Source organism: Mustela nigripes, chromosome 3, assembly GCF_022355385.1.
Source record: "Mustela nigripes isolate SB6536 chromosome 3, MUSNIG.SB6536, whole genome shotgun sequence".
NCBI lineage: Eukaryota > Metazoa > Chordata > Mammalia > Carnivora > Mustelidae > Mustela > Mustela nigripes.
This window is the reverse complement of record NC_081559.1, coordinates 123,539,277-123,565,608: the sequence shown is the minus strand read 5'-3', so window position 1 is coordinate 123,565,608 and position 26,332 is coordinate 123,539,277. Positions and strand designations below refer to the sequence as shown.

Sequence of the window (26,332 nt, the reverse complement as noted above, 5' to 3'; positions counted from 1 at the left end):
TTATTTATTCATTTGACAGAGAGAAATCACAAGTAGATGGAGAGGCAGGCAGAGAGAGAGGGAAGCAGGCTCTCCTGAGCAGAGAGCCCGATGCGGGACTCGATCCCAGGACCCTGAGATCATGACCTGAGCTGAAGGCAGCGGCTTAACCCACTGAGCCACCCAGGCGCCCTTCATTGTCATTTTTGAACCACTTTTTTATGAAACTGGTTTAGCAGCTCAAAAAAAGAAAAAAGTTTTTCAGTCCTTTGATGGAGCCAACTACATTTATGTAGATTTTGTCCTTTTTTATTTTTCTTTTATCAGTAATCCCTCAGACATTTTTTCTGACATTTTCAACATCATCCTTACATTTTAATTTCCCATAAAGAACATCCTCTTCCAAGATTTTGAATATTCCTTTTTCTTTCCTGTAAAACTTCATTGGCTATTTCCAAACGATAAGTCGGAAGGGATGCAGGCTGCGTGCGCACAAGGAGCTGTGGGACAGAACATGTGAAAGCAGATATGTTCTGAAAATCTGGGCCGATGGAGCGCACCCCAGCTATGTCTCCCTGCCTATCGGGCCACCTGCAGGCCCCTGCTAGTATGTGTCCACATGTTCCTAGCTTTCAGCACCCCCTGACAGAAACTGGAGGGACCCCCACCCAGGTGGTTGTGATGCTCCCCACGTTTCTCCTCTGCCATCTGAGCAAACAAACAGCCTCCTCCTACAGGGTTTGTCTTCTGAGCCTGCTTTATGCTGATGTGAAATTGCAGAAACACCAAAACATGTTTACCTGCTGTTCTGATTTCTGAAATCCCTTATCAAGACTATAGTTATGGTCAACAAATATTTATCAAGTGTCTGCTACATGCCAGGATGCTGACCAGGTGCTGGGGGGTGGAAAGATGAATAATCGTCTCCCTGCAGCTGAATTTAGAATCCCCGGGGGTGGGGGAGACAGGTCATCTCAGGGAGAGTGTCACAGTCTGTATTAGAGGTAAAAGGCACCCCAAGGCATAACATTGTGAAGTTCTTTCTCGTTCAAGTTAAATCGGTCTAGGAATGTAATTACCAAATCTCTTCTGACTGGGGTGGCCTGGGCAGTGTATGTATCCTCTGGAGGTGGAGGAGGGAGTGGCCACCCCAACTTGACATTTTTGCCTAGAGTTAATCCTATTTACTCAACTATAGGAATACATAGAGGTGGTGGTTTCCAGAGGTGGTTGTGACCTGCAGGGTTACACGGGCATAGCTTAAGGACAGAGTAATGGCAAATACAGAGCCTTCCCTGGACTGGGCTCTTTTTCATGATACAGCTTAATGCTGCTCAAGATTTTGTGTGTGTGTGCATGTACACACACACACACACACACACACACACACACACACACACTTATATCTTCTCGTATAGCACAGCGCTAGCCTGTATTTCAAGTGCACTTTATTTTGAGATGGCTTAAAACTAATTCTCTGCATGAGCTTTTGTAACTACATAAAACCTTCTCTCCTCATCACTTTTGTTTGAACATGTGCTGTTTCTGCTTTCCCATTTGCATTTGTAGACAGACACAGTAGGAGTGCTTGGAGAGTTCAAACATGGAACCTAGATGATGCTGTGTTCGTCATTTTAGTAGTATCAGTCAGTTAACCCTAAATGAATGGAGGCATGTGCTCCAGGTGTTTGTGGTCCATCCGTGTGAACATTTTTAGAGTTGATGTCTGGGATTTTTGTTGTCACCCCAGGAATATAAGAAGTCAGTAGTCATAAAAACAGCCCCTCACAATTTGGGAAATAAGCAATTTTCAAATTGGGCTGACCTGTGAATCACTTACTTTATACCTAGCCAGAGCACCAGTATTTTGGAAATGTTTCATACCAAAAAACAAAGCCAAGAAAAGCTCTAAAAGCCATTAAAGTCTTGATAAAGCAATCTTACTTGGTATTCACATATCACTGATTTCTTTGCTCTCTCCCAAGCACCATTGCTTCCCTTGTAAATAGTTCCCCTCACACATCCTGTTTGCAAATACTAAGATCACCCTATGTGATGAAAATGGAAATACTTGATATGCCACCCATGTGTATGTTTTTAGCTTTTTATTTTGACAAGACTAATCTTAGGGGGAAGAATCCTCCATGTACTTTTTTAAAGGAAATGCTGACTTCTAAGTCACGGATCAGAGAGGTTTTAAAAGAGAAGAAAAAAATTTTTACTTAACATGACATTTATGTTCTATAAAATAAATAACCAAGAAAATATTTCAGAATTGGAAAACAAACTTTGATTGTCTCTTCCTTCTCTCTGGGTACTCTAGAGAATGTAATAAAACAGCCATACCCAGGCTCAAGGTGGCCCACAAGGAACATCCTAATTGTACAGAGAGAGAACTGATGTTGGGATTTGTGGGTTCCACTTTGGAATCCATTGTTTTTTTTCCTGTTGGTTCTTAAAAACAAACAGGTCTGCTTTTTCCCTTCACTTGTCTGTTGGGTTTTATTATTTGTACATTAAGCATACTTTCTACATATGAGTATGGCTAAATTTTATGCTAAGTGTCAAAAGGGGTGTGCTAGAACTACGTTTTAATGAACTGCTCAGAAGTTGTAAACATCAAGTACAGTCATTCAAAACAGGCAGAGTTCTTTTTACTAGTTTTAGTTAACTATGACTTCTATAGGAAAACAAGTACTGTAGTTGTCAGTATTTGGGGTACAAAATGTGTTAATCAGGTACCTACTTAAAGCTTTGGTGGGTCAGGCACAATCCCAGCTCTTTGCCCTGTCTCCTGCTTCTTTCTGTCCTCTTGAGGCATCAGCAGCCCCATCTCACCATCTGACCATCCTGCTGTATCCTTCCTGCTGTGTGTCAGGCATGGGTGCAGGTACCAGGCATATTTTCACTTGAGCAGTTTTTATTAGGAATGGGGACTGGGTCGATATTACCTACTTGTACTGATTCCTTAGCAGCGGACCAGTCTGAGAAGGCTTGTTCTCTGAAGCAAATAATTTTAGACTTTACAACAGTTGCTGCTGTTTTTATCTAAGCCTTTACAAATAGCTGGTAAGTTTCAAAAATACCTTGTTAGTGGCTTAGTTTGTTGGACCAAATTGTATCCATACCATTATTATGTTTTACTTGAACATAGGTACGTATATTCTGTCCTGTGTCTGTTATGGTGATTGAGCAAGCCTATAGTTCATTTTGATGCTGGAAAGCACATGCCCTGCTTTAATTACTTTCATTCATTCAAAATAAATAAATAAGTAAAACTTTACTTTTAGGGGAAAGAGCAGTGAATAAATAAAACTGACAGAGATCCTGCCCCAATGCCGCCTACAGTCTGTTTTTAATAGTCTTGCAAGATATACTTCTCTTATTTTCCATTAATAAGGGATTCTACACACCTACAGAAATGGAATGCAGTAAAAATTTCCACATAACATTCCTGATCAAAAAAGTGTGCTGACTATGCCATTGCCCTTACTTCAGTATTGGTCTGCTGTTACCTTGTTAATTTCTTTCACTTCTTATCTGAAGCTCTGTTATGTTTTGTACATGTGAATTAAAGTATTGACTATTGGTAAGTTTCCTTTTGCAAGCTACCTATTTATATGAAAAACATGTTTTAAGCAAATGTTGACATTTTCTGCATTGTTTACTCATGGTGTTTTATGATTAGCATATGGGAGCATAAATAAAGCTTTGAATATCGATGGCATTTGCCCTTAATTATCAAAGTGTGTGTTTGACTTTTAACCTAAATACGAACAAATTATTGATGCAGGTAAGTGTCCTAAGAATTCACAGCTGTTAGATGAGTGACAGAGCTGTGGAATTGCAAGTATAGAAGCAGTACAGGGCTGTTCTTACGCCAACATTGTCATAGGAATTTGTTTTAGTAGACCCTCTGATGTATAATTCATTTTTGCTTGTTATGTTTCTGTGTGAGTCACGGTTCTAGAATGTAAAACATAGGATGATGAACATGTGTGCGTGCACACACACACAGTGTTCCCTTTACTTCCTGTTTTTATGTATGCGAAGTTGCCCTAGAAAATAAATGTGTGTTTCCGTACCAGCAAAAACTGGAAGGGCGTCCGAAGGGTTGTGACTTTCTCAGAGTGAGTTGAAATGGGTATATGGGTATATTGCTTCACAATTATTAGATCGAGGCAAAGAATTTGAATCGTTTGAAAAGCATAATAACTGCTCTTTGACACATAAAAAAGAAAGGTGGGAGAAGACATTTTGTTGTAGACTTTTCAGAAAATAGTAGTTACTTTTTAGAAGTCTTTCTTACTTCTATAAAAAAGAACACAGATCAGTTTAGTTGACATTTTAGTTAGCATTACATAAATGCAAACGGTATATTTTTCAATGTTTATTTTATCAAGCCATATAATAATGAACTCTAACTGGCTCCTGGTTTCCTTTGTTTGGGGAAATAATTAGCAGCCCTTTGAAATTATTGGGTCACTCATAAAAACTCAAAATAGTTAGATTGAAGTTAGGGAAATTAACTGTGACTTTGGAATTATGTTCTGCGATAAAATGAATGAAAATCTTGGCTTTATTTATTGTTTTATTTCAGGCTAAAATATAGGTAATTTTGTAGACTATACTAGTATTTCAAATCAAGATAGAAATTTTAAACTATATTGAAATGCTTCAACTCTAAAGTTTTTATTATAAGTGCCATTGAAGAATAAGCATCACTGAAATTTTTATGAATTATTTGAGGTGCAATAAAATTGATTTGGTCAGGAAAAATACAAAAATGTATTGTTTACTAGTCAGCTTCTATATTTGTTTCTGCCCAAATCACTGTCCACTCAGATAGATATGCTAGTTTTTTAACTGTTACATAAATTACTTAAAATTTACTTTGCAAACTGTCTTTATTAAAAGAAGCCAAGTCTTATATTTGTTTCCTTTTGCGGATCATATTGGCAGTTCCAACAGAGAAAATAGACACTGTTCCCTGTTCTTGTCTTTTAAATGTAATATGGGATTTATCCACTTGCGTAATGGTTTGCCAACCTACCCTTCTCCTAGAATGCAGCCCTGTAAGAGTGGAAAAAGGAATTTTTAAGGCTTATGCCCCTTCTTGACCACATACATGCTGTCAGGATAGTCAGCTTCTATGAGCCTCTCACATTAAAATGGCAGTGATGATAAATGCACCCACCTCTCAGGTCCATTGAATTTTCCAGGGAGGCCATAGAGATGAAAACACTCTATACTTGCAAGGTATTTATATTATTAAAATAACACAATACACAAAGCAGGCTTTCATGTTCTTAACTACCCTACCAAAACCTCAGTATGTGCCCTGGGCAAGTAAGTATTTACAAAGTTAATTTTATTATTTTACAATTTTGATGTGCGGAATTCAGTTCTTCCATTTATGCATGTCCTGTGCTTTACAAACGAATGGAGCTTTTGCTTTAACTTTTTAAATATCTTTTATGAGTCTGAATTTGTATTTTTCTTGTTTTTTCAACTACGAGAATAATGCTGCTTTCAAATGTACCTCTATTACTTTTGTAATGATGCTTGAATGTTCTCTAGTAAATATTGTATTTACACATCAAATTTTTAAAAGTATGTGAATATTTGATGTTAGGAGAAATTAATTAGATTTGTGTTTGGAACATTATGTAAAATTGTTTCCACTTAGCTTGTCATTGGTGAATCCTTTTATTATTGTCCTTTAACCATTTGATTTATATTATCCCCCTCATGCTCTTACAGTCATGAGTTCTGAACATTCAACTTTAAAATATTCAGAGCTTATTAACTTCTTTGTGCCCTGTAGTCTCTACAATTGATAATACTATAGTTGTTTTTTATGCCTTTTGACCATTCTTTTCTCATTTACTTGTACAATCAGGAATTATTAACAGATTTTTTTCTCTATGCATGTTCTTAGTTAACTGAAGATCATGCCAATAGGCATTTTTTACAGATATTTTAAGATTTTTTCAACAGTGATCTTTTAAAACCCAATGATGCTTTGTTCCTGATACCTCTGCAGCAAACCGGTATATAATTTCCCTTGCATGGTTTTGAAATCTAAAGAGTGCAGAGTTATTGCTCCATTTTAGCAATCCTTGCAGCATTCTGGGAAATAGATCAGCAGGTGTTGCAGGTAGCAAAAAGTGCAGCTCAGAGATACCCTCCTTGTACAAGTATGTGTCCCGTGGGCAGATGAGGTGCTTACTTCAGGAGTCTGCTCTTTTGATAAGGTTCCAGATGCACTGACTTTGTCTGTTCCATAATATTATTAAATTTAATGAAATTTTGATCAGTTTCATTTAAAGATAGTAACCCTAATATCCATTTCTCTCAGTAGGCAAGTTAGATTTTAAAAAATTAAAAATTGAATTTGGGAAAGAAGCGGGAGTCATTCAGCATCACAAAATGCCATTTATATAGGTAATACTACTTTACTTTTTGTTTCTGCATTCATTTGGTCATGTAAGTGTGCTTAGAACTAATAAAAATTTGCAACTGGTGAAAATTAATGCATGACTTATCAGCAGAGTATGGAATGTAAGCATGTGCCATGAAATTGCAATTCCTTTATCCTTTATTTTCCTTCATTTACATACTGATTCCATTTAGAGTGTAGTCCATTCTTATTCTTTGTTTCACAGATTGGCCAAAATGGGAAGGACTGGATTCCGCTCTCTTCCACGAAGAGTCAATGGGACTGGCTAAGATCAAGGTCTGAGGCTTTTTCCATCTGTCATCAGGTATGTATTGAACAAGAATCACTACAGTTCTCTGCATGTTTCTTTAAAGTATTTGATATGCATATTATGAATGTGGACTTTTATTCAATGTTGAGTTCACAACCTTATATTATCCTGTAGTTTTAAATGCACCTGTAACTAATTTGAGTTCTGTAATATATTGAGATGAAAAGCTATTATTAGCCATGAAAAAATTTCAGCTGGTCTTAGAAAAGTGTAATATTTGAAATCTGCAGTTCTTCATTGCTCAGTATGTACATCCAAAGATAACAGAATTTACTTGTTACTCCATATTATCACCAACTTTAATATAATCAAATGTCTGTATATTGTTTCATGGTGTACTTTAAATACTTTTTTTCATTGACTTAGAAGTTACATTTTTTTCCCCAACTGGAATTCTCTGCCCCTTATGCTTGGAACTCATAATACAACAATGACAAATATGACCAGTCTTTGAAATATTTTCAGATACTCGTTATATACAGGGACTTAGATATTTTGCATTCCGTGCTGATTTTACAGTTGACAAGTTTATCAGCTCATTTCCCACAGTGTTCTAAATAGGTGCATAAAAGCATCATGTTAGGAAATCAAAAAGTCAAAATTACTGGGTATTTTCCTGTCTTGGCAGAGTGCTTTCTGCCAATTTACAGTGCCATTGCTCGTCACAGCAGAATAGTTCTGGGAGAGCTAGAGAAACTGTCTCTTGAAGAGAATGTAACAGGAAAAGAACAAGTCCCTGAGAGTTAGGAAATCTAAAACTGGGGAGCATATTGTGTTAGCATTAGTAATGTCAGTTGTGTTAACTGTGTTAATGTCACTTTTAAACTGCAGAGGAGATTTAGACAATTCGCACAGCTTGAAGGGAAGGCCTTGTCTGTGTCTCCCTACTGATAAAGAAAGGGTACACAAAGAAGACACTGGTTAACTTAACCCACAAGCCTTCCATTTCAATCAAGTGAGTGGATAACAGCCCTATTTTGCCTGTTTCGTGACAGCCTCTACGTTAAAACACAGAGGGATGCACTGTAATATACACTTAGTTTTATAGAAGTTAGGTTAAACAGAGAGCCCCTGCAAAAGTGTAACTGGAGGGACGCCTGGGTGGCTCAGTTGGTTAAGCAGCTGCCTTCGGCTCAGGTCATGATCCCAGCGTTCTGGGATCGAGTCCCGCATCGGGCTCCTTGCTGGGCAGGGAGCCTGCTTCTCCCTCTGCCTCTGCCTGCCATTCTGCCTGCCTGTGCTCGCTCTCTCCCCTGCTCTCTCTCTGATAAATAAATAAAATCTTAAAAAAAAAAAAAAAAAAGTGTAACTGGAATTGGCAGGACTCAGCAGGACACATCTATCTCTTTTTTTTTTTTATTTTTTATAAACATATATTTTTATCCCCAGGGGTACAGGTCTGTGAATCACCAGGTCTACACACTTCACAGCACTCACCAAAGCACATACCCTCCCCAATGTCCATAATCCCACCCCCTTCTCCCAAAACCCCTCCCCCCAGCAACCCTCAGTTTGTTTTGTGAGATTAAGAGTCACTTAGACACATCTATCTGTTAAAGGCAAACTAGGGTCAGTCCGATGCCAAAACAAGGGCTATAAAGAGACTGGTTTTTGTTTGTTTCTAAGTAAATAATAGGTGGAAAAGTCCAACTGAGTAGTGGTTGATTAAACATCATTTAGCCACATGCAGTTTTCACTTCAAAAAGCAGATCTTTTTCGGGGCGCCTGGGTGGCTCAGTGGGTTAAGCCACTGCCTTCGGCTCTGGTCATGATCTCAGGGTCCTGGGATCGAGTCCCGCATCAGGCTCTCTGCTCGGTGGGGAGCCTGCTTCCTCCTCTCTCTCTCTCTGCCTGCCTCTCTGCCTACTTGTGATCTCTCTCTGTCAAATAAATAAATAAAATCTTAAAAAAAAAAAAACCAAAAAAAAAACATCTTTTTCAAGAGAGGCTGTAGGTCTCCTCATTTCTGTGTCTCTTAGAAGTACTTTGCCAGATTGGCAGTCATGAAACTTGAGTCTCTTTAACTCTTTTGTATCAGGTGGATCTTTGGGGAGGTGGTTTCTCACTCTTAGAAATACAGTTAATAATATTTATTATCTCTTGTCTATGAATTTCCAAAGGTTCCCATCAAGTCAAACATTTCTGTGTAAGTAGACATGCTCTTTGCCATGTGATCCGTACATGTCCTTCTTCCTCAGAGCAGCCATAGTGCATTGAAGCTCTTATACACCTTTTTACCTGAAATGCCTCCGTAATGCTGCGTCCTCGCACAGGTATTGGGCTCCAAGCCAAAAGCCACACTGGTGACTGGATTACAGGTGTGCCCAAGACTGATATCCTCAGCTCTTCCGGAGGCCTGAGGACTCTGGCTCATGCACTAACCTCAGTGTGCCCAGTGAACAGAATCATTTTTTGTGATGTGCAAAAAGGTGAAGAAACTTACCCTGACCAAATCTTTTTCCCCCAAGTGATAAGGAACCATGATCCTCACCTCAAATAACTTCACAAGGTGTTACCATTTCAAGAATGTGCATTGTTACGAAAAGAAGTCATTTCCACTCTTGACTCAGAAATCCCTCTGTGTGTGCTAACACTGGTATCAAGAGCAAATTTCCACTCTGGATGGTGCCTTCAACTCTTTCAGGCCTCCCGTGGCTGCATTAAACACTTCTTCCTTGGACTGAATGGTTCACAGGGTGCCTAAAAGAGTTTCTAGTCGCTTCTCTGTATTTCTCTATAACACAGAGTCCAATTAGAGTTTACTTACACAAGTTAAGATGGTTTTTCAACCTTAAAATATTTGCAGAAACATTTTTCTGTTTTTAGTCAGATTGCTGTTGTCTAATCTTACCTTGTCGAAATTGAAGCTTCATAGTGCCACTTTGAGTGTCATGTTTTATGCTTCCTGAGAGTTCCTGCGATCACTACTGCCTTCCCTAAGTACGACATTTGTCAGGTGGAATTTCTGTGAACTGTTCATTCTGAGCAATGCGTTAATATGTATTTTGGCAAATGTAAAGAGACCTACAGATATTACATTAGACCAGCTGAATCCATTTTATGGTTTCTTTTTGAATTCAAAAGCATCACATAACAAATAAAAATTTTAAAAATTAAATTTAGTTACAAACTAGTTGTTTCTTATTTTTTTTTCCAGTCCCTTTTTGCTTTCTTTTACGACCACATGAAACTTGAGAAGCCACCTAAAGCTAAATCATTTAGTGGAGTTGGGCAGTTCCCAAGTGTCCAACAAGAAGGCCTGCTTTAGGCTGCGATGGCCACTGTCATTCCTGGTGATTTGTCAGAAGTAAGAGATACCCAGAAAGTCCCTTCAGGGAAACGTAAGCGTGGTGAAACCAAACCAAGAAAAAACTTTCCTTGCCAACTGTGTGACAAGGCCTTTAACAGTGTTGAGAAATTAAAGGTTCACTCCTACTCTCACACAGGAGAGAGGCCCTACAAGTGCATACAACAAGACTGCACCAAGGCCTTTGTTTCTAAGTACAAATTACAAAGGTATTAAACTCTATTTGTCTTTCAGATTATATTTTCTATTATGTTGGCCATGTGAAGCCGTTGTAAACGTATATATATGTGTATACACATTCTTGAGCTGCTTTGCAGAGAGGAAATGTTAACGTAGATTAGATGTTGGCTAGCTTTAGTATGCTAAGTCACATACTTTGATGTGTTAGTGTCTTTGGATTTTTTTTTTTAATGAAATGCTTATTAAGAGTAGAATTTCCGTTTGTGCAAAGAGATTACAAGGAGAGGGTATGGACGTTTACGTGAGTATGTTCAGCCTCACTCACTGGCTTTTGTAGTAATAGCTACGAACCAGAGAATCCTGAAGTGGCAACTTCAGCGGCTCGAGTTCTGCAGTGTTTAGGGGTATTGACTGTCCTTGTAGCACATGTTAAGTTAAAGCGTGTCCGTTAGCAGGGAGCCAGCCGGTTTTAGCATAGCAGCTTAGCTTCCATTTGAAAAGTGACTCCCTGCCATTTGTGTCATGATACTGACAGAATATGTCTGTGTTTCAAGGCACATGGCTACCCATTCTCCTGAGAAAACCCACAAGTGTAATTATTGTGAGAAAATGTTTCACCGGAAAGATCACCTGAAGAATCACCTCCATACGCATGACCCCAACAAAGAGACGTTTAAGTGTGAAGAGTGTGGCAAGAACTACAACACCAAGCTCGGCTTTAAGCGTCACCTGGCCTTGCATGCCGCGACGAGCGGCGACCTCACCTGCAAGGTCTGCCTGCAGACTTTCGAGAGCACGGGAGTGCTGCTGGAGCACCTTAAATCACACGCTGGCAAGTCGTCCGGCGGGGTGAAAGAGAAAAAGCACCAGTGCGAGCATTGCGATCGCCGCTTCTACACCCGGAAGGATGTCCGGAGACACATGGTGGTGCACACGGGAAGGAAGGACTTCCTCTGTCAGTATTGTGCACAGAGATTTGGGCGGAAGGATCACCTGACTCGACACATGAAGAAGAGTCACAATCAAGAACTTCTGAAAGTCAAAACCGAACCAGTGGACTTTCTGGATCCATTCACCTGCAACGTTTCTGTGCCTATAAAAGATGAGCTCCTCCCGGTGATGTCCTTACCTTCCAGCGAACTGTTGTCAAAGCCATTCACAAACACTCTGCAGTTAAACCTCTATAACACTCCATTTCAGTCCATGCAGAGCTCGGGACCTGCCCACCAAATGATCACGACTTTACCTTTGGGAATGACGTGCCCAATAGAGATGGACACTGTCCATCCTTCTCACCACCTTTCTTTCAAATACCCATTCAGTTCTACCTCATATGCCATTTCTATTCCTGAAAAAGAACAGCCACTAAAGGGGGAGATTGAGAGTTATTTGATGGAGCTGCAAGGTGGCGGGCCTTCCTCATCCCAGGATTCCCAAGCATCATCATCTAAACTAGGGTTGGATCCTCAAGTCGGGTCCCTGGATGATGGTGCAGGGGACCTCTCCCTGTCAAAAAGCTCTATTTCTATCAGTGACCCCCTAAATACGCCTGCCTTGGATTTTTCCCAGTTGTTTAATTTCATACCCCTCAATGGCCCTCCCTATAATCCTATCTCAGTGGGGAGCCTGGGAATGAGCTATTCCCAAGAGGAAGCACATTCTTCTGTGTCTCAGCTGCCCCCGCAGACACAGGATCTTCAGGATCCTGCAAACACTCTAGGTCTCGGCTCCCTGCACTCCCTGTCAGCAGCGTTCACCAGTAGTTTCAGCACCAGCACCACACTGCCACGTTTCCATCAAGCTTTTCAGTAGGCGTCCCAGACGTGGACTGATCACAGAAACCTATGTGTAGCCCTGCCTTAGAGGACCATTTTTATTTTAGTGCCTACTTTAAAACCGCATAAAAACTTCTGCTCTTGTACAGTACCAATTTTCATTAAGCCAGTATGCAATAGAAACAAGCTTTATAAATGAGCTTTGGAACCATTTGCGTTCAGTTATGTTTACCTGGGTATTTTGTCCACACTCACTGCCAATTGTCATATTTTAAGATGCTTTTTCCTCTAGGAAAGCCATTATTAGCAGTAAAGTCTTACGAGTCCCACATTCAAATTGCTTTGAGATCTTAAAATTTTCAGTTCTGTTCAATAACAGTGGCTCTAGCTTTTGACATTTGTCTCATTAAAGAAGTTTGCAACAGAATGTACATTTTCTAAAATGTATATGAATAACCTGAGAGTTTTTACATTTTTACTGCTCTCTAAATGGATTCATAAGCAAATGTTTTCAGATGAATTCAGAATCCAGTCTGGGGAGATAATAGATGTTTCTTAGATATACCAGAATTTCAGGTCAGTATATTTTGAAGACTTTGCTGTTGTCTGGCTCAAATATTTGCTGTCTATATTATGCACATATGAGGAAAACAAAACCTAAACACAAAGCACCAGTATTTATAGCAAAAAAGAGACTCCTGGTGAGGTGACACGCATTCCATGTTACTTCTTAGTTGGCCTTAAACTTGTATGCAGGATGTTTTGCCACATTGCAAAGTCACTCTTTCCAGTTTAATAGTGCTCATTGTGTTAGAGCATCCGAGTCTTCAGAGTCAGTGTATGGCTAGATCTCTTTAATCATTTCTGCCTTTCATGGCCAAAGGGTGGGTCAGGTGCAGCCAGCAATTCTGTTTTAGTTGTCAGTCCACAGTTCAGATTCGAAAGCCATTGTGGAACCACAGATGTCAGGGGTGTTTATCCCAGAGTAGACTGTCTCTTCTTCTGTGGTGTGATAGTCTCCTACGAAGATAGATGTGAAGCCCTTGGTTCTTGGGAACTTGTCTAGGGACCCTGTCCCTTGTTGCCAGGGTTGGAAACTAGACTCTTGAGGAGTAAAGGAAAAGCATATTGCTCACATCAATTCTTGCTGAATTTAATACAGTTTTCTTTCCCATAAGAGCCAAAAGAAGAAAACAAAACAGCCCTACCCCCCATGGTATCTTTCTTATTCAGTGTTGATTTATCTTTCCTTGCTATTTTCAGATGGAGACTTTAAAATTAAATGCATTAGAAAGCTATTGGAGGAATGACCACAAAGTTTTAAGCAACTAAAAATATATACAGTAAAACCCTACTTTTACACGTCTCTGCGAAATTGGGGGAGAGCTGCGAATCCGTTAAATTTCTAGAGGGGGGAGAAAACTAAAGCAGAATAAGCACTGTCTTAGGTAATGTGAAAGTAACAATTAAGAATATTGTGTTCACTGAATAAAGTAGTTATTGTGGGCTTTCCTCATATTAGACAACCACCATAACCTTTTTGAAGGTCAAATTATACTTTTCTAAATATTGGTTGGGACATCAGCCTACGAAACATATCTATTAAGCACTTATTTGGGGACCCTGTCTTTTGGGGTGGGTAGGAAGGGGAAGGTTTATAAAAGAGTATATATCTCTTAAAAAAAAGGAAAAAAAAAAAAAAGAAAAAATATTTGAGCACTCATTAGCCCTATACAGAAGCTTCTTTTTTCATTTGTAGGGCCAATTATCACTGCAGATTGTGATGTTTACCAAGAATTTCTAAAAATGAGTGCAGATTACTGAATATAATACATTATTTAAAATATTTGGGAGTAGTATAATTTGTGGATAAATGTAAATTGTAATAATGTAAATGGGGGTTTCACTATATATATTATACACACACACACACACACACACATATCGCACTTCATAGAATCAGAGTTGCTCTCTTAAGGGAGCTTTGGCTCCTGATATTTTATCATGCTCCTATTTTTTTTTTTAATTCTAGGAGCAGTAGTTTTTATACTTATGTATTTAAATTTTATTATAAAAAATACATTTTATTAAAAAAAGTGTGTTCCAAAGGCATTAAAATTATATATGTTTTAATAAGGAAATACATTTAAAATTTTTCAAACTGCTCCTAAGCTTTTGATTAGGAGAATATTTGCTCTGAAAGTAGACTTTTAGCTCTGCTTTATTACTGCTTCCTTTAGTTTCTATGAAACAGATTGCTTACTTAAATCATTAGTTGAATGATTAGTGTTCAATATTGCTTTAATCACCATTTTAAAAAAAAGGAAATTGGTGACAGAGCACAAATAAATAGAAAATGTACTTTTACACAGAAGTCACAAATACAAGTGTGGAAGCACTACTTTGTCTAAAATTTGCTTAAGGAAAAGTCAAATTAATGACCTGAGACGTTGGCCTTAGCAGGCTGTATTTCACTGCTAATAAACAACTAAAAAAGGGAGTACCAGGATTTATTCAGTAAGACATTTTGGAAATGGGGAATGGCGCCATATATATATATGTATATTTTTAACCTAATTCTCGCCCTGCATGGAATTCAAATACATGGAGGCATGTCTTTTAGAGCACCAGGGCGAACATTGTAGTCTTAATTTTCATGTGAACACCTCTTTGCCTGTTGCCACCTCATAGACTTGAGACACATGCGAGGAAGAGGGAATTCAGCTTGTGTTTTTCACATTGACTATACTGGTCACTAAACCCTTTCTGAGATTATTTCTGTTAAACATGAGGCAGATTCATTTATTTTAATTGCGCAGTGATTTAACAAGGATATAACTCAGAACTGGCTCTTTTTTTTCTAGAAAAAAAAATTGACATTTGTTTTTACATCAACTGGATGTGATTAAAAATAATTACTGCCAATGCTGTTTTCATTCTCCCCATGGCCAGAATCATCATCTTTGAAATTTCTAATAGTGCCTTCACTTGCTTAAAAAAAAAAAAGGGGGATTATCATTAAGTAAAAATATTTCAGTTTAGAATTTGGACCTCAGACAAGATATTGAACCTCATTCAGTTTGAACTTCCACACGTGTGTACGAATCCAATCACCAGACACAGAAGCATGAGTGTGGAAGGGTCTCAGCACTGTAAGCAATATTATCCGCTGATGTATGCAAATATCATCTTTATAGTTACTGGTCACTGTTAAAACTCACATTTTAAAAGCTATTACCAAGTACAGTTTTCAGAAACTTAAGTTGTCCTGGCTGATCACACACCACTCTTTGTGCGACTTTTTAATTTCACTTAGTGTTTTTTCCAAGCTATGTATTTTTGCCTATTTGTTGCTTGTGCTTTATTATTCTTAGTCATTTGTGGAATATAGTGATATATTGTGTTAATTTGGACAGTAGCGGTTTTTAAAAACCATATACTGACTGAAACATGAGCCAGAGCTGATTGCTTTATTAAGCTAATAATGAATGTTAAAGAGTACATATTTCAGGATCATTCATCTAGTAAGCAATACACATATATAGGCCAATATTTTTTTAAAAAATAGAGCTTGGTCAACCTCTATACTACACATATTACAAGATATAGCACTTTCAAAACGAATCTAAACCTTTACAGAAACTTTCTTATAGGTTATGCCTTTTATTTTAAGACTTATTATAATTTGTTTCAAGTGCCATTAGATGATATATATGTAGGCCTTTGATATATAATGCTTTGTGTTCAAAAATGGTAGATGTATTTTAAACAGGTACATTTTTACAGTGTTTTCTTACCAATTTGCTATATTGCACAGAATCAGTGTGTGTCTTTTCATAAGGTTTTACAATGGTTTATTTTTTTACAAGGTTTACGTGTTTCAAAACACACTGTCTTCCCAGTTTGTAAATTAAAAAATACCAGTTCACCCAAGTTGCTTCTAGCCTACTGAGATCCATGTGACATTGGAGGAGGTCTTTTAAATGTCGAGTATTCCTCATTAGCAATAGCGGACTGTTATCTCTGCCAAATAGTGCCTAAGTTGACCTTGTCTTATTTGTTCTCACACTGTGTCAGCAGCCGTGTCTACAGCACAGATAGTCTGTTGTGATTCCATAGATCCATGAAAGTCGCCTTGTGTAGTTCTGTGCTAGAAACCCATACGGAGTGCCTTTTGGATCACATAAACTGGTAACACCTGCGTTGGTAAAGGCACACACAGATCATCACCCTTAGGCCCTTCTCCGTTACCAACCCTTTGAGGATGGAAAGGCAGTGTCTTTTGATAAGTTTATCTTGCTCTAGAAATGACGGAACTATTGCTAATGTTTGAAACACTTCCTTGTATAAGCTTCAGTGGTACAGATGAACCAGAATGAATGTTTATCTTCTCAGAAACACTCCTTCAATATTATGTTGGATCATGCTGCTAATGTAACTTGGGATACAACTCTTCATGGTGCTACAAACGTCTCTGTCTTGTTCAGTCGTATTTTTTTAGCCATAGGAAAAAAAGGACTCCATTAGGCGTAAAGGTGTACAATATATTTTTATACTGTGACTTAATCTGTCATTAACAGACTTTTAACACCACCCACCACAATGTATTCACGTGCACTTGCAAAAGGAAATCTTGGACGTGCAAATGTTATCAGAACAAACCCAGCTTTTGTCCACAAGGTGACTCTAACTCAGAATGAAAAGTGGGCTTTGTAATATGGTGTGGAGTGAAGAACATGCTATATGTTACTAACAGCCCGTTGAATTTAACAAAAACTGGGAATCCATTAGGAAATGGATTGCATCATGCCTGAACATAAGCTGGACTGCTGAAATTGTATTTTTAGCTGACGAAAAAGTGTTTGGACTAGTACTCTAAAAAACGTTTGAATGATAAAGTTTTGAGTCAAAATAGAAAAGAAAAATCTGCATTCCAGGCTGAATTTTGTATATTTTTATTGCATTTTAAATCGCTCTTCTGTGATATTGGGAGATCAAGTGGCTTATCATGTATATCATGTACTTAAAATGTATTCACAAACTACTGTTGTATTTGTATAAAATATAGACAAAGATCGTATTTTTTGTGTGTGTATAAGCTCTGTAAAATAGCAATCACATTCTGAAGCTGCAGTGATTCTACATTTTCAACATCCACATCCAAAGAAGCAGGCTATTTATTGTCCAGTTACCCAGATATAAAATATTAATTTGCTGCTAACGAAACAATAGTACTGCAGCTTCTTGTGGCCTACAGTGTTATGTTTGCTGTAAGAAAAAGATATGTGAACTCCACAAAATATATGAATAAAATTATAGAATGGCTTTAGATAATGTAGATCTTCCTGAAATTTTAATAGATGATACATTTCTATTGGGTATAACTTTTTCTTTTCACTTTGAATTTTAAATATCTTCTCATTGGGTAAATATACAATTCTAATAGCTGACTCGAGGACAATACTTTGTTGTTGAAACGAAATGTAAAATTCCAGGGTGTCTTTGTTTTATTTTAAAACTTATGTACTTTAAAGGAAGGATAGAAACTAAATAAAAAAAGTCAAAAGTGTAATCCAGATGAGCATCCAAAAAAGAACTCCACAAAAGGAATTAGAATGTATAAATCAATAAGGTCTCTTGTTCTTGTGAGAAAAGATTGGCATTATGCATTCCTTTAACACCTGCTGTCTGCTGGTACTATCAATTATCCTTTTGGAGGTTTCCTTTGGGCTCTTTGTCTAAAATGTTGCTGAAAACCCTCCCTTGGCAGCTCTCTGGACCAAAGCACACACACCACTTCTAAGGCTCATCAGTGAAACAGGAATGCAGAGAGCTACATTATCTGACGATTCAGTTAATAATCTGAGCAGGAATCAGCTGTAGAAAACATGTTTTATGTATCTGATAGCCTCTTTCAGAGGGATAGAAAAATTCCCTCTTTACCTTTGGCTTTCCTGTTTCAAGGCTCTCCCACTTTCAGAGAGAAAAAGACTGAAGAGCAATTTGCAGTGTCAGCAGTCCCTCTTTTCACCAGCTTGCTTCCGGAAAATCAAAAAGCATGGCTTTGTTAATTCTTAACACTAAATACATTTTTATTTAAATTCATGCATTTGAAATATTTCAAGGACTAGTTATCAAAACATGATGCTTTTCTTAGTTAAAATACTTTGAAAAAGTACATTTAGGATTAATTCACTTAAGGCATAATCTCCCTATGGAAAAGTAATTTGAAAAGTAGTTTGCACATTTTTCATTTGTGTCACTCTTAAGAAGTTCATACCAATGGTTTACATTGAGGGAAGATGGAATTTCAAGTCTGACTATACATAGCTTGACTTTGGCTGTCACTCTTCCTTAATCAGGCATTTCTTCAGCAAAAGGCATCACTTTGTGCTAAGTCCTAGGGGTATTACAAAGAAATCAGCTTTATAAAAAAGGTTTTCTGATCAGGCATCTAAGTGATAATGGCAGCGTCACTGCAACTGCTGGAAAGCCTAAATACCATATTGAGCCATACCCAGTTATCCTTTTTTGCAGATCAAAAATGGTCAAATATTGGGAGTTTCAGCCTAACTAAAACAAACGATAAAACCCAGAATGTCTTGACTTCACCTGCATTCTATTCAACACAGAGGTCAATAATAAATTTTTCTACTCTGAAGATGTTTGACTCTTGGCTAGTGTGATGGTTAATTTTGTGCGTCAACTTGGCTAGGCTGGGGTACCCAGACAAAATGTTGCTGCGGAGGTGTTCTTTTTAGACGTGCTTAACATTTGTAATCTATTGACTTTATGGGGTGCCTGGATGGCTCAGTCGGATAAGTGTCCGACTCTTGGTTTCGGCTCAGATCATGATCTCGGGTCATGATATTGAGCCGAGGGTGGGGCTCTAGGCTCAGTGGGGGATCTGTTTGAAGATTCTTGCCCTCTGCCCCTACCCACCTCCCAAATAAATAAAGAAATCTTCAGAACACTACCCTCCATAGTGCAGGTGGGTCTTACGCAATCAGTTGAAGGCCTTAAGAAGAAAAGACTTGGGTTCCCCAGCAAGAGGGACGTCTGCCCCCAGACTGTCTTTGAACTCAGAATGCAAAATCAACTCTTCTCTGGATCTCCAGCCTGCCGGCCTGTCTGACAGATTTTGGACTTGGTCAACCTCCATGATTACATTAGCTAATTTCTTTTATACACACACACACACACACATATAATATACATGCACACACACATTCATTCATTTATATATTTATACACACATCTGATTGTTTTCTCTGGAGAAACTGGTTTCATATGACCAGATTCAACTTTCATTCTTTAGTTGTGCTGGTAGAAATATTTTCTCTGATAATGCTGTTATGCCAGAGAACATATTCCCAGATTCTGACTGCTTTAGAAAAGAAACACACACACACACACACACATACACACGAGCTCAGTGCTTAGTGGAGATTGTGTGTATAAATGAGTCCTCAGAATCTCCTTTTCTCCTTTGTGCTCTCGCAAACATGGTGAACGTCCTAAAACCCGCCGGACTTTCTGCAAGAAGTGTGGCAAGCACCAACCCCATAAAGTGACACAGTACAAGAAAGGAAAAGATTCTCTTTATGCCCAGGGAAAGCGGCGTTATGATAGGAAGCAGAGTGGCTATGGTGGGCAGACGAAGCCTATTTTCCGGAAAAAGGCTAAAACTACAAAGAAGATTGTGCTGAGGCTTGAATGTGTTGAGCCCAATTGCAGATCTAAGAGAATGCTGGCTATTAAGAGATGCAAACATTTGAACTGGGAGGAGATAAGAAGAGAAAGGGCCAGGTGATCCAGTTCTAAACTTCATATTTTTATATTATGAAGACAGTAAAATCTTGAGGTTATGTTCACTTCATTTGGTTGCAGTTGGTCTTTTAAGATGGAAATAAAGTACTGGCATCAATAAAAAAAAATAATAATAATGGCTTCCATTATTGCAGATGATGAAGGGTTTTCTCCTAATGAACAAGTTTTTTAAAAATGAGAACAGAAGGTGCCTGGGTGGCTCAGCTGCTAAGCGTCTGCCTTTGGCTCAGGTCATGATCCCAGGGTTGTGGGGTTGAGTCCTGCATTGGGCTCCTTGCTCAGCGGGAAACCTGCTTTTTCCTTTCCCACTCGCAGTGCTGAGTTCCCTTTCTCGCTCTGTATCTCTCTGTCAAATAAGTAAATAAAATCTTTTTTAAAAATGAGAACAGACTAACCTTCCTTTACTCAGTAGAAGCATACTTGAAACGTAGACCAGTATTTATTACACATGCACACGTGGAAATGTAAATTGCATCTTTTTTGAAAATAGATAGTCGATTTATAATACCCCTTATAATAAGGCTTGGGGTTCTGAGGGGATGAGAGTCAGAAGTATAATGGATCCTCACATAAGCTGCAGAATTTTGTATTTTATGATATTAGAATTGTTGCAAAGATTTAACTTTTGGTTTATTCTATTTGTTATTAGAGAACTTTAATCTTTTTATGGGGTGGGGATGGGGAAGACCTTTCAAAGTGTTGTTAGTGCATTTGGTAGTCTTATAGGCATGATGTTGGTAAACTGTCCTGCTTCTAAAAATACATAATTGATCTGTTATTATCATTCACACACCCCTGATGACATTTCTAAGAAGGCTCCCGTAACCAGATTTTCATGCCCTGGGAACTCTCATTGTGCAAGTAGGTTAATAGCCCAAGCCATGCCCTATTTAAGATTTCAAGGTATGTCAGTTTTTCCCACCCCAGAATCTGTGGTGCTCAGTGGCTGTCACAGATACACACCCTTTTAAAGGTCTCAAAGACCATATTTTTTAAAGACTTCGGACAGATGAGTTCAGTTCATCCAATTTTCAAAACTCAATTACCTTTTGCAGGAGTAAAGTGCTACCTACTATTGTATCTTCTGTTGTAAATTCTTTCATATGCTATTTCCATATTTGCTTCTAAACTGTACCTTGATAAAGAGAGTGTGAAGTCAGTACTCGTCGATGATTTGAAGGACCCTGAAAATTCTCATCTATTCTTAGCAGTTTGCCCATTGCCTCCTCTTCCTCTTTCTCTGATTTTCATGTGACGTTAACTCACTGTTCCCTGTGCTTATCTATCCCTTTGCCTACACTTGCCCCTGCAATGCTTCCTTTCTATGGTCCTGCTTATGAATCCATTTAGCAAAATCTCACCATCTTCCACCCGCTTTTTAAATGATGGCTCTTCCATTCCATACCTTTTCTTGTCTCACCCACTGAAAGGTAACTTACTTTCCCTCTGAATATTTATTACAGCATTTGAGATCTTCTCAAGGATGTGTATATTTTTAACTCTTGTAAGTACTTGAGGGCAAAACCCTGTTCACACAGTTCCCTGCACCTGGCAAGCAAATAACACATATTTATTGGCTGAAGTGTAATCAATCATCAACCATCTTACCATTAAAAGAAAGTTTTGCAAGTAATAATTTTATCACTTGGATTACCTTTGTTCTATAGAAAAGTTTATCTGATACACCAAAGATTGTGTCAAAACTTCTATTTTATTCTGCCCTTTTGCACCAAAATAAGCAAATTCCATAAGAACGTATGATTTCTTCAGAAGTAAACCACTCTAAATGCTTTCCCTACGATGGACCAAAACTAAGAACCTGTGAGAGCTCTAATTCTTATCAATTTGGACTTCAAAATCTCAGACCATGGAGTCTTTAGCTCTATTTAAAATTTCTGGAGTGGGACTAGTTAACAGGTATCAGTGGATAGGGTTCTTAGATCTTATTTCATCAAGTTCTCGTAACAGAAATTCTCCCTTTGAAATTTCCCTTGATCTTATCTAAACTTTAATCTGCCCTTTCTCCTCCGCAATTAGACCACTGACTAAGAAGCCACTGAAGGGGAACCCATTTGTTTGCTTACTCTACATAGTGAAAATCAATTTGTCCTTAAAAAAAAAAAAAAAAAAAGCAAACTCCCAAACTAAAGCAGACCTTGGAAGTTCTCCCCTCGCCTTTATAGACTAGTCCTGGGGCCATGCAGCTAGACCAGGCAGGGCCCGGGGGTCTCCTCACACAGCCCAGAGCTCCTCCTGCTTTCATTTCAGGTGGCTGACTTTCCCCCAGCCGAGCCAGCCCTGGCTGGGAGATACGCCACTACCACGTGCAAGGCTACAAGCAGAAATCTCTTAAAAGTCTCATGCTTTGCCTTTAAAATTCAAATTCTGGGAAGATAATGAAAACGTGTCTCTGCTGCCCTTGTCAGTACTTTTTACTATCTTCATTTTACATGAGGAAGCGAAGGCTCAGAGAGCTGGTAACCTGAAGTGGTAGGTTTAAACCAGGTTATTTGACCCCAGGGCCTGCCCCCTTAACCACTATAGTTTCAGGAGAGCCAATATCCAGGCATCCAGGAGAGAGAAAGGTGAGGATTGAGTATTGGGGAGACAGTACTCCAAAAATATGATGAGAATCCCACCCACCCACCCACTGGCACCAAGCTGAAAGAAGATCCAACACGTGAGATCAACATGTGCTGGAGAAGATTACCAAAAAAGGTCTGTTTCACCAAGTCAAGAAAATTGGACTGAGTATTTTCACACCAAACTAACAACAAAATATATGGAACAATATTTTAGAAACGCTAGGAGGCTTTGATCAAGCCACAATCTTACTGAAAATATGGGGAATTATGAGAATAAATGAAAAACAAAAACAAAAAATATTGGTCCCAGATAACCTACAATTTGAAAGAAAATCAGAACTGACATCATACTTACCCGAAATAGTGATAGAAGCCAGCAAAACCAAATGAGTTGTCAAACAGACACATAAATGCACATAAGCATTTAGAAAGTAAATTACTCAATTGTTATTTAAAAAAAAAAAAAAAAGCTGCAAATAACCCAGAGAAGCAATAATGGAATCAACATGGACATCTCAAGAAAGTAGAAGATACTTAAGTGGTGAACAATAATGATAATGATTTGGTTAAATTTAAAGTTATGATCATTTGCTAGTGAGTAAGCATTTTGAAAGAGAAATTCAACTGTAATGCAGATGTCCTCACCTGGGTGTGTGGCTAGGGCTTACATACCAAGGTGTGATCACACATGAAAACTCTGGAGACTTCCACATGAAACCATATAACATGGAGTGAGATTTGGAGCAATCTAGTTTGGACGGAAGCAATTTAGCACAAAAAGAATACTGGAGAAACTCAACTTTATGAAGAAACATAAAGAGACTCCCAAATTATCACTATTAGGAAGAAGAAGGACCAATGATGACTACCCCTTGGGCATCAAAATTTAATAAATCTCAGGGTTGGAACCCCATACAATAATTCAGTTTGGGGGGACTGGATTTGCTTTAAGTATGGCCAGCACCTCCTGCCCAAGTTTGATTCCTGACGAACAGAATCCATTCAAATGTTGATTAAGCATCTACTATGCACCAAGCTCCATGTGCTGGGACTACAGTATTGGACAAGACCAAGTTCTATTCCCATGGAGCCCACATTCATTGGAGTTAGTTCCCAAGGAGTGAAAGCCAGGGTTCCCTGCTCCTGGTCACAATGCTCCCCAAATACACTCCAGATCCTGTTAAGAAACTACCTCTTTGTTTGCATCCAGTATGTGGTCCTGGGTCTCAAAAGTGGACAGTTGTGTCAACCAAGGCATACTTCAGTGTTCCCCAACACCCTACCAATGCTGCTTCAGAGTATGCATACCCACTTTGAATGTTTGAAAAGGAGACACTGTGATTGCGAAGAAGAGATAACACTCGTGATGAACGAATACTGGGGGATGACCTGGACTACCCCACTGCTCCATACCCCTCCTTCCCTGGTGCCCACCCAACCTGAAGCACACGATCTTGATGGGGTTCCAGCTTCCAAACTCCTGAATTGTTTGGTGCAAGTGCACCACTAATGCGTCCAGCATGGCCAGCAAGCCCAGGATGTCAATGTCAGGAGCAAACAAGGCAGCGTGTGTGGAGGGACAGTGGCAGAGGTACCCTCAAGGAAGGAGGCAGCATGCACGTCAGGGAATTAGGAACCTGTGAATGTCAAATGTGTATTTTTGAAACTTTTATTGGACTTCAAAATTGATCACGTATTGAATCACTAAAAACAAACAATGCATCCCCACCCCTCCCACAGTAGGCTATTTCAACAGGCATTGCAGAATTTTGAGTTCTCCCAAACTTCTTAAATTCTGATAAATATTGCCAGAGTGCTCTCCAAAACAGTAACACCAATTTACGTGTGTTTACTTTTTTCTAACTGTTGGATGAAGGTGAGCATTTTTATATGTGTTTATTCTTCTCTAAGTTGCTGTTTATATGTGCTTATTTTTCCAGATGGATGTTACTACCATAATGTCACTTTCTTCATTATTAGGATCTGGTAATATCCCAAGGAATTTGGGGGCATAAGAGGAATGCATTGGTGCATTGGTGCAAGTTCTCACCTAGCTATAAAATTTGTAAGTATAGGGGCACCTGGTGGCTCATGGGTTGGGCCTCTGCCTTCGGCTCGGGTCGTGGTCTCGGGGTTCTGGGATCGAGCCCCGTATCGGGCTCTCTGGTTGGCGGGGAGCCTGCTTCCTCCTCTCTCTCTGCCTGCCTCTCTGCCTACTTGTGGTGTCTGTCTGTCAAATGGATGAATAAAATCTTTAAAAAAAAAATTTTGTAAGTATAATTAACAAAATTTTCCAAACAAACATTACTAATGCAACTCATCAAAACTTATTAATTGTATCTAATACATTAACATTAAGCATTGCTTACCAATATATTTAAATGAATTTGCTTAGGTATTTTATAAGAATGCGAATGATGGGCAATCTTTTTGTTTCCTCGTCTTGAAGACTTAAGAACCATGCTTTAGTAAACATTCATGATCACATTTCCTTATTAATTGATCCATGGACAAACTCTCAGAAGGGGTTGAAGAGTATTTGAAATCTTAATTTTAAAGGATGTTGCCAGATTGCTTTCCAAAAACATTTTATTTTTCAGTTGCTATAACACTTCGTGTTCCTACAGCAATACCTAAAAACGCCATCGCTCTCTTTCCCAACCAGTAAGTAACAGGCATTAGGTTTCCTTACGGTTTCTCCTGTCTGATGGGAGTAAAGAGATATTTTAATTGTTACTTTAATTTACATTTCCCTGGCTTACTAGTAAATTTGAACGTCTTTTCATTCATTTGGGTTTTTGCCTCTGCTCTTGCTATCCATAGATCCTTTGCTCATTTTCACAAGATGTTTGTTGTTGGTCAATCCATAAGTTTGCTTTGTATAATAGAGAAATTATCATTTTTCCATCTGCATTATAAGCTTTTTCCAGCAATATTGTTTTTTCATGCCTTTGGTACCAAATGATGTCATAGATACCATTTTTAAAGTTTTAAATTTTTATATTGTCAGACATGACTAAATTTTCTTCTGTGGCTTTAGCTTTCCAGGCTTTAGTATACAGGATAGGTTCTAAGGAATAGAATAACTGGATTGAAGAGTATCTGTATCACCCTTACTTCCCAGATTTTCTTATAAGATTTTTTACTGATTTGATTTTTATATTTACATTTCAATCTGTTTGTTTTTATATCATGGATAAGATGCTGGTATAATTTTACTATCTCACAGAAGAGGAGATGGCTGTGCTGGTATCACCATTGACTGGCCGGTCCTCATCTGAACTTCCACACTTGTCAGATATTGATTTCTCATATAAATTGGGATCTAAGTGTAGATTCTCCATTCCACTGATTTATTTGTCCATTAGTACACCAAGACTACTTGCTTAAGGTGACTTTAGCATAAGTTCTGATAACTAATATGGCAAATCTCCCCTCTATTGTTCTTTTTTTTAAAAAAAAAAAAGTTTATTTAAGAGAAAGAGAGAAAGAGAACAAGCTGTGAGAGAGACAGACAGAGAAGGAAAAGCAGGCTCCCCTCTGAACAGGAAGCCCCACCCAGGGCTCGATCCCCAGGATCATGACCTGAGCCAAAGGCAGATACTTAACCAACTTAACCACCCAGTCACCCTTCCTGTTTCTCTTAACTATCCTCATAGGCATGTGTTCAATATAAGAAGTTTAAGAATTTTTTTCAATTATGAAAAAAAACCTGTTGATTCTTTTTTAAACATTTTTAAAATTTAATTTAATTTTTTTCAGTGCTCTAAAATTCATTGTTTATGCACCACAACCTGTTGATTCTAATTGAAAATTAGACATCCAGAACATGGGAGACATCTCCATTTTTTAAGATTTTGTTTAATGTCTTTTAATATAATAGGCTTTTAATGTTGGCCCTCA

At 38.4% G+C, this 26,332-nt stretch overlaps 1 protein-coding gene and 1 pseudogene across 1 annotated transcript in view; both read left to right on the top strand.

Annotated features, from left to right (window-relative positions):
- PLAG1 (PLAG1 zinc finger) overlaps nt 1-12,461 on the top strand; it is a 47,278-nt gene extending 34,817 nt beyond the window's left edge. The window contains exons 2-4 of the mRNA XM_059392856.1: nt 6,648-6,746; nt 9,910-10,268; nt 10,794-12,461. Of these exons, the coding sequence (XP_059248839.1) occupies nt 10,027-10,268; nt 10,794-12,051 (1,500 nt within the window). The 5' untranslated portion in view covers nt 6,648-6,746; nt 9,910-10,026 and the 3' untranslated portion in view covers nt 12,052-12,461. The remainder of the gene's footprint in view (nt 1-6,647; nt 6,747-9,909; nt 10,269-10,793) is intronic.
- A 3,976-nt stretch (nt 12,462-16,437) lies between these two features.
- Nucleotides 16,438-19,893, top strand: LOC132014539 (large ribosomal subunit protein eL42-like; annotated as a pseudogene).
- Nucleotides 19,894-26,332: the final 6,439 nt, after the last annotated feature.